Raw genomic sequence first — 12,661 nt, forward strand, 5'->3', positions numbered from 1 at the left:
AGGTCACTCAACAGGGCTGCCTGGACATTGGCGTGACTGGGGATAGCTGGGTGCTTTGGTGATAAGATTGCGCGCTATAGGGACCCACATGCCAAAGAGCCAGGCCCATGCGACCCTTGATCAACACCGGATTGTAAGAGGCTGAGCCTCCATCCATCCCGCCCCGTCGTCGCTGCATTCACGAAGCTATCCTTGCTCTCCGTCGCCAGACCAATTGCTGCGAGCGACAAAAGTCCGAAACGACAAGAACTTGGGCCCACGGATCAGGCTTACGGGATCTTAGAGCACCTAAGACCCCCGGTTTCCCGTCTGACCAAATGGAATCGTCGCCGTTAGTCAAGGTACTGGCTCTGCTTGTCTTGCGCCTCGGCAGTGGCTCCTGCCTGCCCCTCTGGCTCGAGCGACCGGCGCATCCACTGACAGGAGGCTTACTGCTGGCAGGCACATGATCATGCCAGAGCAGCCGCTCTCGCGCATACCGACTCGACCGTCGCCATCAGCGAACATGCGCTCGCCGCCGGCGAGTTCTCCAATGCGGCCAAGTCGACCACAAGCAGGGAGGCCCTGCGCACCCTAAAACTCCTCGAGGACCACCACAGAAGACTGTCGGATCTGCTGAAGCTGCCCCTCGACCGCCGCGCGTCAGGTTCCCCTCCCGAAAGTGCCTCACCGGAGCACGGCGATGCCGCCGAAAAGTCGCCCTCCGCGTCCGCTGCGGCACCGGATGGCACGGGTGAGAAGGCTGGCGCCGAGGGCCTGGCTTCTCCGCAGTCGTCCAGGGCCCCGACCGGCATCTCGTCTCAGCACCGCCGATACCCGCCGTCCCGTGAACTCTCGTCGTCCATCGCCAGCAATCTCGCCTCCGCGCGTGGTATTCGTTCGAAATATCGGGGCCAACCGCTTGCGCCCAGCATATCCAGCGAGTCGGCGCCCGGCAGCGTTGACGGGGCCGGGAACAAAGACGGAACGCGTTCCAAGATGCAGAACATGCTCGACCAGAAGGGGAAGCCGAGCTGGGTCCCCCCGGCGTCGGCCAGCAGCTCACGGGCGGAGAAGCGGGAGTTCGAACAGAAGCCACAGGCTAGTCCTGCAAGCGCGTCGAGTCCCGGAGACGAGGGCTACTCAAGATTCTACAACACGTTTGGGAGTCTCATCAACAGACTGTCCGCCCCGCTCGCCTTCGCAGGTCTTCCTCTGATCGCCGAGGAGTCGGCCCCCGAGACCAACTCCCCCGCCGAGCCGACGCCGGCGCCGAGGAAGCAGCATAGGACTTCAAAATCCCCACCATCCGCGCCAGCCGACCCCGACCTGTCTAGGATATACTCCAAAGCAACACTGCGGGCACTTGGCCGCGACGGCCACGGCCCCAATGACTCTTTCTACTTTGTTCCAGCCACAGGGGGCACAGTTTCGTACGCCAACATTCTCAGCTTCGACCAGAAGGAAAGGCGTCGCATTGCAGCATCTGTCCATGGCGGGGACGACAGTGACATGATCGATGATGTCGACGACGACGACTTTGCAGACGCCAGGGAGCTGCATGCCTCCATGTCTCCCGGCGTCAAGAAGCGCGTGGGCAGAAATCAGTCGTCCAAGGACCTGCAGAACGCCGTGGAGGAGCTGTATCTGGAGAATAAGGGGTTGAAGGAGATGTTGGACAAGCTCAGCAAGCGGCTCCACGCGTTCGAGGCCAACGCACAGAACTCCCATCTGGTCCTACAGTCGAGCATGCGACTGATGCGCCCAGGCTCGCCGCTCTCGTCTAGCGGCAGTGGCGGGAAGAAGGAAGCAGCCGACGACGCCTTCGTGCGGAAGAGGAACAAGGAGCTAGAGGACGAGCTTGCGATGGTGATGAAAAGCCTGGATACGCTGGAACAGGACAATAACAGGCTCAAGAAAATCAACGGGCAATACAGGGACAGGTGGGAGGAGCTGAAGACCAAGGCCAAGGCAAAGCGTGCAGGGAAAGGATCAGGCACTGAAGCGGGTGACCCGTCGACATTATGAGATTTATCATAGCTAGAATGTACGCTTTCTGTGTAAACCCTGTGTGGCGAGGGCAATCAATCGTCTGGCTCCAAGCATCTGGTGCAACGCTACTCGCCCATGCTAGCAATCCTTTGATCCATAAGCTTCGCCATCTCGGCCTCCTGGTCGACGGCCATGTCGTCCGCCCCCCTCCCATTGCCGACGTTGGCGCCCCTCCTCTCCAGCTCCATCTCCACCTCCCTGCGCGTCAGCGCGCCCCTGGCCAGCCCGGGCGCGTCCTCCCTCTGCCTGCGCGCCCATCCCTCGAGGCTGCGGAGCCCGACGACGAGGAAGCCGAGCTCCTCGCGGTCGACGTCAAAGACCTCCCACCACTCGCACTCGGGCATCTTTGCGCCCACGTCGCGCGCGGCGTTGTACACGGCCGCGACGGCCAGGGCGCCCGGCTGGTGCGTCAGGTACAGCATCTGCGGCGACAGCAGCGCCGCGTTGAGGTAGGCGACGGCCCGGCGCGACACCTCCTCCTTGGGCCGCCCCAGGAAGTCGAGCGCCTGCAGGTACGTGACGGCCAGCGGGTGCGGCAGCGACACGTGCGTGTCGAACGAGAGCGAGTAGAGCATGCGGCCCTCGAGCGCGAGCACGCGCCCGTAGAAGGCGTGGTAGTCGGCCTCGGTCTGGTAGTACTGCGTCGGGTCGCTCTTGGGCGGGGGCGGCGCGTCGTCGGTGGTGGTGCCTGCGTCGGTGCGTCGGCGCGCGAGCGGCGAGGCGGGGGAGAGGAGGTAGGCGTAGACGTTTGTCACGTCGCGCGGCGAGCGCGGGAAGGCGCCGCACTTGGCGACTATGTAGATGGCGGCGGCCGAGACGTCCTGCGGTGGAGGAAAGGTGTTAGCGGAGCAGATGGGTGCGGCCCCGACCGGGCTTCTGAGGCAGCCGGGCAGGGCTGTACGGATGCTAGAATGCGGAATAGGCTTACGCTGAACTCATGCAGCATCATGGGCTCGACCAGCCAGAAACGCGCGATCAGCACGTTCGCCTGGGCCGTGGTGGACTGGGGCAGCTGGAGCAGCAGCCCGGCGGCCTGCGTCAGGCATTGCGTCGCAAAGAAGATGGCATCTAGGAGATCTGCGGGCAAAGCGCTCAGCGAACTCCGACGGTAGAGCTGCTCGGCGGTCGCCAGCGGGTTGGATAGAAGAGCCATGGTTTTGTTTGTGTGGCTGCATCGAAGCGTTCTCCCGTGCTGCTCTAGTCGTTTTCGCATGCATGTGGAAACCCCGTCTCACGTGCCACCCCAGACAACCCTTTCCTTTCATACGCAAAAGCAACCACCATGCTATCACCGTGTATTGCACTAAAGGAAAAATCTATGCTGGAATAGTTTGCAAGTAATTCCCGTATGTGCCGATGGAAGTCCTACTAAGGATGTATGCGATTTGGCGCTCCCTCGTAGCTTCCTCTTCTAGTTCTCTCAATCGCGACTTCCTGAACTGCCAATTATACTTTGTAATACCTGCGGTGCCTCCCACGCAGCTTCATATAACCTCCTCTTTTCTTCTCGCACTTCTCTCTCAGGTTAAGATCATCTCTCTCTCAGCTCTCTCCCAAACTTGATCCTCCATACCAACAGTCTAAACCTGGGGGTCTGCTTCAAAGCGTACTCACCGGGACCATATCGTGCCGCATCTAATTCCTTCGATTCTCAAGACGCCCATTTCTTTACTTCCTCAGTGTCTTCATCAATATCTACTCCTCGTCGCCTACCATTTCTGTTTCTAGACTTTTACCCAGAGAGACATCCTACTGTCTACTGCCTATTTACGGCGCGACCCAAATCTTTCCATCATTCATTTTTCAACCCGGAGTTCTGCATACAACCTGATAGGACTAGCTGGTGACTATGGCGGAGCTGGCCAGTACCGAGCCTGGCGCTATGGACGCGATGATAGACGAGACGTCAGCCCCAAATGACTCCTCTCACCAAGACCGTGGGATCGCCGATGACACCACGGGCGACCATGCCGAAAGCCCGGCTTCTTCTCACGAGCAGCCCACTCCGGGCTTAGAGAGCAGCAGCCAGCCCACGATGAACCTGGAGCCTACAGACGTCGATACCGAAGGCCGAATTGACCGGTGCGGCTCTCCCAAGAACCCGGCTTCCGCTGACGGAGAACCCACGATGAACCAAGAGCCTACAGACGTCGATACCAGAGGCCAAATTGACCAGCATGATCTTCCCAAGAACCCGGATTCCGCTCACGGAGAATCCACAATGAAGCTGGATTCTACAGACGCCGGTGCCGAAGATCACATTGACCAGCGCGATCCTCCCAAGAGCCCGGCTTCCGCTCACAGAGAGCCCACGATGAACAATGACCCTGCAGGCGTCAACCAAAGCGGCTTGTCGCGGCCAGAGCCTCAGGACAAGCGCAACATTCTGTCTGACATATGCAGCGAGAATTCACTTGAAGTCTTGGAGAGGAGTGCTGAGGTCGGCGTGGCCTTGCTCAAAGATCTGAGGAGGCACATTGCTGACATCGACACTGAGCCCGGTCGAGAGTACCTCCAATCGGTCGACAAACTTTCTCAATCTGCCCAGAAGACTCGCTTCGTTGTCGGCATCGTCGGAAGTACAGGCGCGGGCAAGAGTTCGGTCCTAAACGCGATCCTCGATGAAGAGCGGTAAGGTCCGAACTATATTGTCTTGTGTCAACTGCAGCTAATATGTCTACTTAACAGCCTGCTCCCCACCAACTGCCTCAGGGCCTGTACTGCTTCCCCGACCGAAGTTTCCTACAACCATTCACAGAACCCGGTCCAGCGGTACCGAGCCGAGGTCGAGTTCATCTCAGCTCATTCCTGGACCAAGGAGCTTCGGACTCTCTATGGAGATGTCCTTGATGGCGATGGCAACATTGCCGATACCCTGGATGGCGAGGCAAAAGTTGCATTTGCAAAGCTTCACGCTGTCTACCCAGAAAAGACCAAGGCCGATCTTGCTCGATGTAAGCCGGGGAATCTGGCATCTGAGCGGCCGGTCCGTGACATCTTGGGGACAATGAGGTCTTTTGGCGGTGCCAGCGCGGAGGAACTGTATGACCAGATTCGGTTGTACGTCGATTCGAAGGAGAAATCCGGGGCTAAGAGAGGCAAGAAAGCAGCCCCCCAGCATGCGGCACCTGCGATGGAATTCTGGCCTTTGGTCAAGGTCGTCCGGATCTTCACAAAGGCTTCCGTTTTGGAGACTGGCACAGTCCTTGTGGACCTGGTAAGTTTTTGGGCTCCCATTTGCAGCCACGCATCACTACCATGCTTTGAAACTTTCTCTGACTGGACTTAGCCTGGCACCCAAGATTCGAATGCTGCTCGCGCAGCAGTCGCCGAGCGCTACATGAAAGAGTGCAGTGCTCTTTGGATCCTCGCGCCCATCACCCGTGCAGTCGACGATAAATCTGCGCGGAACCTTTTAGGCCGGGCGTTCCGTCGCCAGCTCAAGTTTGATGGCACTTACAACGCCGTCACCTTCGTTTGCTCCAAGACCGATGACATCTCGATTTCGGAAGCTGTCGAAAGCCTTGACCTCCACGAACAGATGGCTGCGGCATCTTGTCTCAAGAATGAGCTCGAGATTGAGTTGCAGACAGCCAACGACAATTTCGGCATCAAAAATGGCGACAGAGATAGTCTCGATGAGAAGTCGGAGGAGCTTGACGAAGAGATTGAAACATGGGAGAATCTGGCTGAGCAGAGCTCTCACGGCCAAAAGGTATACGCCCCTGCGTCTCGCAAGAGGAAGCGCGCGGTGGAACCATCACGCGCACGCAAGAAGTTCGCTTCACTCGACAGCGGCGATGAGGGTTCGGATTCCAACGCTGGGGACGACCTCGAGGATGAGCGTCAGGGGAACAAGCCTCTAGATGGGCGTCAGATCGCGGAGAAACTCTCCTCACTGAAGTTGCAGTCCAAGGACTTTAGGGCTTCCAGAAAGAGGCTGACCGTCGAGATCCATGAACTGAACACCAAAATCAATGACCTCACCGCTCGCCTGAAAAACTTCGACATGGAGGAGATGGCTGCATGCATCAAGGGAAGAAATGATTATGCCAGAGATGCGATCCAGGAGGACTTTGCCGAAGGCATCAAGGAGTAAGTCGGATACCACGAGGACCTACTATCTTGGGTCGTGGAATTATAACTGACCATGACATCCCTTAGACTGGACCAAGAGGCGATGGTCGGGGAGCGGGGAAAGTCCTTCGACCCTGGTCTCAAGGATAAGGACTACAGCGCTCTGGGCAGAGCTCTGTCTGTCTTCTGTGTGAGCGCTCGCGCTTACCAGCACCTCTGCGGCAGACTCACAAAAGACAAGATCAAAGTACGTGGGTTCGCGGACAAGGAAGCGACGGACATCCCGCGTCTCCGAGAGTATGCTCGTGCACTGTCCTCGGCGGCGAGAGTCAGCCAATGCCGTCGCTTCCTCAGCGACCTGGCCCAGGTCATCAATTCGATGCATCTCTGGATAGCGCCGCAATCAATGGAACAGCTAGGTCTCGAGGCCGAAGCCATCCAGGATCTTCTGGACCAAGGAATGCAACGACTCCGTCAGGTACGTACCACATCCCCCCCCCCCCCACATTAGTTTCTACCTTGACCTCAATTGTATTTTGCACCGTATTTAACGTGCCAGAAATGCACAGTCCTTCGACGCGTCGGTTCGGGAGTGCGCCAGTTCCATCTCCCATTTGCTGTCGGAGCGCATCGCCAACGGCTTCAAGAGGAGGATTCCAGCGGCGGTATCCAGTGCAGTCGATAAGGCGCGATCGTGGGGGGGACCCAAAAACCGGGGCGGGATGGCCTTTGGGACTTACAGAGCGACAACCTGTCGAAGTGGCGTTTTCGAGAGCAGGTCTGCTGGACTCAAGAACCTCAACTTGGATCTGCTCCAACCGATAATGGGGCCTCTCGCACCATCTTAGGAAGATGTGTTCCAGAGCCAAGTTCCCGAGATCTTGAGCAAGTTCGCCCGGGACGCGCAGACGGCTGTGTGCGAGTTCCACGACCGCATGTGCCAAGAGACGGGAATCCCCCCCACCGGTGGAATCGCCAATCTCCTCGACAGCCAGCTACAATTGCACATCCAAAAGATGGCTGATGTGTCGGAGGTGGTCGGGGAAACTATCACGAAGGAGCAGCGGGGGCTCAATCGGAGCCTGGAACCCATAGTCGTCAAGAAAATGCGCCCTGCTTACAACGGGTGTGCTGCGGAGAGTGGTAAGTAGAGCTATGCTTCCTTGCTCCGCTCGAGCTATTTTTGCCGCTGACCAACTCCTCGCTCGATAGGAATCGGCATGTTTGTACGCATGAAATCGCTCGTGGAGAATCATGTCGTGTCTATCCGAAACCAGGTGTTCAGGGCAGCTTTTAGTGCTCTAAACAGGGATCTCGTCAAGCTGGCCCGCAGCATCGCCTCGGCCCTCAAAGAATCGACCGATGATACTCTCGTCAAGGTGCACAGAGACTACAACTCAGCCTTGCTGGAGAACCAGGCAGAGACCTTCTCAGAACTGGCAAACATTCTCAGCCGAGTGAATACCCGGTTCGCACAGTCCACCTTGACTAGCTCGGCTCCGGGCCTCGAATCCGGCAGCATCGCCAAATATGAGTCGGAAGACGACAAGGGTGATTTGGGAGGTGCTGGTATCAAGATGGAGAACTAGGAGTGATCTGCTCTGAATCCCCTAGTCGAGAATTCCCGCCATTATTTTCGCGTTCCCACTGCAGTTTGATTTTATTGCTCACCTCATCTTCTGGGATTATTTGCCATTTGTTTTTGCATCTAATCTTTTACCGTTTCCCTCATCACAACATTCTACCTGGTATTTCTGATTTACATTTTGCTCCAGCGGCCCCCATGATCTGGGCAAGTAGCTTTTCGAGCTGTTTCGTATCATGGACTCCACATTCTCTACGCCCAACCCAATCCACGCATGCTTATGATTTCTTTTATTTTTTTTCTCGGTTTCCTTTATGAGATTCTCCTAAGGCTCTGATCAACACAGTGGTCTGTATCGCCTTGGGCTAGGGTCTGAGTTGAATGGGGCATCGGATCAAACGGGTCATTCGGGCTGGAATATTGACGATCTCGCAACTGAGTACCCTGGGAGTCTTGATACGTCCCCTCGCAGCAGAGGAGCTCTTAATTATTTGCCTTGCTTTCCGTAGATCCATAGCCAATACAAAGCTCCTTACTCGGAAATCTCCTGCCAGGGAGCTACTAGTAGAAGGCTGGACTAGGAGACCAGGGGCATTAGCCGCTCAAGAGTGGCCCGAGATCTCCTTGGCCCTGTACAGCTCCTCCAGGTATTTGGTTTCCTCCTCGGTCAGGACCTTGCCGCGCGCGCTGATGGCCTGCTCGATGCGCTCGAGGCTGCTGAAGCCGATGATGGGGCTCGACACCTTGGAGTTGATCCAGGCCAGGGCGACGTGGCTCATGGGCCAGCTGTGCTTTTCGGCGAGCTCCATGACCCGCTTGATGATGCTGAGGTCAGGCTCGACGGTGCCATGGGCCCCCGGCGCCATGGACCGTTCCTCCTTGCTCCGCGCCGTCGAGCCGTAGTCGGTCGGCGGCCGGGCCAGGTTGCCGCGGCAGAGGGGCGCCCAGGGGATCAGGCCGACGCCCGTCTCGTTGCAGAAGCGGTTCATCTCGCGTTCCTCTTCGCGGTACTTTTGGGCGGGGAAGTGTTTTTTTTTTTTAGCATTAGCTCTTGTCGTCATAAGGCAGGTAGGTACTGACGGTCCTGTGCAGACACGAAGTAAGGTCACTTACCAAAAGGTTGTACTGGTTCTGCATGCTGACGAACTTGGTCCAGCCGTTCCTCTCGGCGCAGAACTGCATGGTGGCGAGCTGGGTCGCCCACATGGAGCTGGCGCCAATGTACCGGACCTTGCCCATCTGGACCAGGTCGTGCAGGGCCTTCATGGTCTCCTCGATGGGCGTCTTGGGGTCGAAGCGGTGGATCTGCAGCAGGTCGATGTAGTCGGTGTCGAGCCGGCGGAGCGAGGCCTCGACCTGGTTGAAGATGGCGGCGCGGGAGAGGCCGTGTTGGTTCTGGTAGTCCTTGGACCTCGCGATCGGGTCCCTGACCAGGTACGCCCGCAGCTCCGGGTCCTCGCCGACGGCGAAGAAGCACTTTGTCATGATGACGACCTTGTGGCGCGGGATGTTGTACTTTTTGAGCGCCTTGCCCACGATGGTCTCGGACGTCCCGTTTGAGTACATGTTTGCCGTGTCCCAGGTGTTGAGGCCCCTGTCGTACGCGGCTTTGAGCAGAGGGAGAGCCTGTATAGGTTGATGGTTAGCTTTTTTGTCCCCAAAAGTTGCCAGTATCATTGAGGCCTTCGCTTAGTGACAGGAGGCAAAGCCGGTCGGACGGCCAGGGGGAGTATGACTCACCTCATCTTCTCCAATTGCCCACGAGAGCGTCTTTGGGTCTCCAAAGCTCATACAACCAAAGATTGGCACCGAGATGCTAAGCCCACTCTTGCCGAGGGTACGATACTCGCACTTGGAGTTCTCCACCGACTCTGCGAGCCCCTTGGGGATAATGGGAGCGGACATCCTGAGTGCCTGATTAGTGCGAGATTTTAAGTTGTTATGCTGGTGGACAGTGGTCTGATACCATCAAAGTTGAGAGCTGGTGGTTGAACTCACGTCGTGCCGCAGTGTCGAAGGGATGGGGTTTATATGCCTGGGCGGGTGCGGGGTCGAGGGCTCCAGTTTCCATCTGCACAAGCACACTGTATTCGTCCATGGCATCCGATATCATGCTGTCGGATCTTGTCCCCCATTAACACCGCTAAAACCGGGTGCGGTTGGGACGTATGTATGACTAGGACCGAACACCCAATATCAAGCTAAAACTTGACCACTCTTGGCAGCCCACCACCTTTTAACTGCGAATGGCACAGCTTATATCCGAAAACGTGATGTCAGCAACGCTAAATTATAACTGCCGCACAACGCATCTCGGCCCGAAATCCTTGAGCCCAACCTCCTCAGCGGTATGCTGGAAAAGGGAGTAGATCGATACTACTTTCCTGATCAGGCACCCCTGAACCGCGGTCGACTGGCAGCAGGAATATCACGGGATAAATCTCGTGCCGATTTCCGTCACTCTCTGGCGGCTTCCCCCATCTGCCCTGTTGGGCACTTGGACGAAATCTGAATACGGGCAGCTGTCTGTTGGAACCTTCGATAGACACTCGCATGTGGGTGTCATAATAGTTTGAGCCCAAAGAATTGCAGTAGAGCATATGACACGCTGAACCGGCAGCTACAAGGCTTTCGACTGTCCTTCACCTCAACCACAGTTCGGCTCCTCTCGGCTGGCGTCTGGTGCCTGCGGCGAGCCTCCATATATGCCACCATCAAGAATAACGCTCTCGTTGTCATTGAGATCGTCCTGAACCCTCCTCCAGCGCGTGGCCTTGTCCTTCCTGCCCTCCAGCTCGACACCCTTCCCCTTTGCGTCGTAAACCGGCTTGATGAGATCCTTGAGCAGCGGGTTGCGGCTGAAGGCCCCGCCGCCCGCGACCCTATTCCCATCTAGCTCTCCTAGGACCCCAGAGGCCGCGGCGCCGGCGTAGTCTGGCACTGCGGGCGTGTCGTCGGGGCTCGGCGGCCTCTCAGTGGCAACCATCTTCTTGACGACCTTGCCGCCGGCCAGATCGATACTGAGCACTTGAGTCCGCTTCTCATATTCTGGCCGGGCGTTCCACTCCATCTCGCGCAGGAGCTTCTGCTGTTTCTTGAGCTCCCTCGCCCTGTCCTCCGGCGTCGCCCACATGCTGCCCACCATGGAGACGTCAAAGTCGCTCGCCTCGTCGCGTACCGTGGTCCGCTTGGCGTTCTGCGCCTGAAATGCCAGCAGCTTGTCTCGGTGCTCCCTTGCTTTCGCCTCCGCGGCCGCGACGGCCGGGTCCTCGCCCGGCCGAGACCCTATGTCCTCGTTTCTGGTGCCCAGAGGTTTAGAAAAGGGGCGCGCCGTCGTGGTGACGTCGGCCCTCTTGTTGGCTCGGCGGTCCTCGGCCATGCGCTCCTTACCGCGCTCGAGCTTCAGCTCCTTGATCATGGCCTGCACCTCGGCCGGCGACAACAGCGAGGCTCCGCAGAATGTGCACGGGCCCAACCCTTCCTTGAGGCAGACTACTTTGCCGCAGCTGAGACAATTGGGCGCCGCCGTCTGTAGCGGGTGCCGCGCCGCAACGCAGTTACATCGGCGGGCGGTGTTGTCACCGTCGCCGCCGAGTGTAGGGTTTGTAGTGATCTCAAGCGCCCGTATTGCCGCATCGAGGTCTGAGATGGCCGTTGACGCCCCGTGCATTGGCGTGCCGCCTGTGATGACTACCTTGGTGGTGGCATTTTGGTTCTTTGGTTGCGGCGCAGGTGTGGAGGATCGGCTGCTGGAGTTGGACTTCGACTTGCGCTTGGGCACGGGGAGCAGGTCCGAGACTAGGGAGCCCGAGGCGGACGGGGGCGGCTTTGGAGGCGGTGCTACAGCAGATGCTTTGGGAGAGGGCTTCGCCGAACCGGGTCGCTGGGCCGGGGTCGATGCGCCAGATCTACTCGAGATGTAATCGTCCTCGAAATCCTTCTTGCTGTACGACGTACCCGGGCCGATACCGGTATTGGCGACTTGGCGCGGTGCAGGAGTATGCAGTGCTGCTTTCTTCTTCTTCTGGCCCCTTTGGGGCTTCAGGACTGCATCAGTCTCGCCAGGTCGAGCTGTGACTTGCGGTTGGCTGGGTGCCACGACTGTTGGGTCTTTTCGTCGACCGTTGAAGGCGGATATAAACTCAATGGCCTGGGGTGCGTCGCCGAGGAGGTTCTTGAAGTGCTCGGCCGCCTCTTGTTTGGAAAGCGTGAGGGCATAGTCAAGGACTTGCTGGAGGTCTGGCTCGGGGAGGTCTATCAGCCTCGACAGCTGGATGAGGGACATGTTCACTCTCGGTTTGCGCAAGCTTCAAGACGAGACCTGATATACCGGGATCTATTGCCTGTGGTGTAGGATCTTTATGGTGTTTTGTTGGAGGGAATGATTGAAGATGGCACAGGATGACGCGAAGCAATCATGGATGGATGTTTGCTTAGTGGGGTCCAGGGACTGGGGATGCTGGGCTTTGGCTTGGGGCACCCCCACAGCGCACTGACAGGCACTCTCAGCCCCGGCACGACTCCTCAGTTGGTGAGCAGGGGTGCTCGAAGATCAAGCCCCTTCATCCTGAGGCACAGATGTTGAGAAGCAGTAGGATGGACTAGATCTATCTTCATTTATAAGATGCCTACCTACTTGTAGCAGCCCGAGCATACAAGACATCATGCCGTTCTCGGCGTGGCCAGGTCCAGTCATGGCGGTTCGGCTGACCGTGACGAATCTCAACGGCTGTGCAGCCCCAGCCGTTTGGGCACAGAACCAATAAAGATCCGTGCTTGAGAATCGAGAAAGCCACGGGCTTCGGAATGGGAGGTAGAGACAAGTATATGACGTAGGCGTAGAGACATATGTAAGGGTCGCTCTGTAGGGTGAGGGCATTCAGCGTATCTGTCATTTTTGAACAGATGGGGACTCTTGAAATACAAATCAGAATCAGAGTAAGGCCTCAACACTTAGCTGTAAGCCAG

The 12,661-nt window shown here is 57.7% G+C and overlaps 5 protein-coding genes across 5 annotated transcripts; 2 read left to right on the top strand and 3 right to left on the bottom strand.

The window, feature by feature from the left end:
- Window positions 1-14: 14 nt before the first annotated feature.
- Window positions 15-2,153, top strand: GGTG_03198 (hypothetical protein). The gene is made up of 2 exons (XM_009220976.1): window positions 15-341; window positions 442-2,153. The coding sequence occupies exons 1-2, from the start codon at window positions 318-320 to the stop codon at window positions 2,005-2,007; spliced, it is 1,590 nt and encodes a 529-aa protein (XP_009219240.1). The 5' UTR covers window positions 15-317; the 3' UTR covers window positions 2,008-2,153.
- GGTG_03199 (cyclin domain-containing protein) lies at window positions 1,881-3,235 on the bottom strand. Its single transcript, XM_009220977.1, has 2 exons — window positions 2,960-3,235; window positions 1,881-2,852 (listed from the first exon to the last, which is right to left on the bottom strand). Exons 1-2 carry the CDS (start codon window positions 3,182-3,184, stop codon window positions 2,097-2,099), a joined length of 981 nt encoding a protein of 326 aa, XP_009219241.1. The 5' UTR covers window positions 3,185-3,235; the 3' UTR covers window positions 1,881-2,096.
- Window positions 3,236-3,880: 645 nt separating this feature from the next.
- Window positions 3,881-8,269, top strand: GGTG_03200 (hypothetical protein; the record flags this gene model as incomplete). The annotated part of the gene is made up of 6 exons (XM_009220978.1): window positions 3,881-4,662; window positions 4,720-5,248; window positions 5,321-6,126; window positions 6,196-6,586; window positions 6,678-7,251; window positions 7,321-8,269. The coding sequence occupies 5 exons, from the start codon at window positions 3,881-3,883 to the stop codon at window positions 6,954-6,956; spliced, it is 2,787 nt and encodes a 928-aa protein (XP_009219242.1). The 3' UTR covers window positions 6,957-7,251; window positions 7,321-8,269.
- On the bottom strand, window positions 7,748-9,760 carry GGTG_03201 (voltage-gated potassium channel subunit beta-2). The gene is made up of 3 exons (XM_009220979.1): window positions 9,434-9,760; window positions 8,807-9,319; window positions 7,748-8,703 (listed from the first exon to the last, which is right to left on the bottom strand). Exons 1-3 carry the CDS (start codon window positions 9,596-9,598, stop codon window positions 8,296-8,298), a joined length of 1,086 nt encoding a protein of 361 aa, XP_009219243.1. The 5' UTR covers window positions 9,599-9,760; the 3' UTR covers window positions 7,748-8,295.
- On the bottom strand, window positions 9,691-12,637 carry GGTG_03202 (C2HC5 finger protein). Its single transcript, XM_009220980.1, has one exon. It carries the CDS (start codon window positions 11,976-11,978, stop codon window positions 10,341-10,343), a length of 1,638 nt encoding a protein of 545 aa, XP_009219244.1. The 5' UTR covers window positions 11,979-12,637; the 3' UTR covers window positions 9,691-10,340.
- Window positions 12,638-12,661: the final 24 nt, after the last annotated feature.

Source organism: Gaeumannomyces tritici (genome assembly GCF_000145635.1).
Source record: "Gaeumannomyces tritici R3-111a-1 unplaced genomic scaffold supercont2.2, whole genome shotgun sequence".
Lineage (NCBI taxonomy): Eukaryota > Fungi > Ascomycota > Sordariomycetes > Magnaporthales > Magnaporthaceae > Gaeumannomyces > Gaeumannomyces tritici.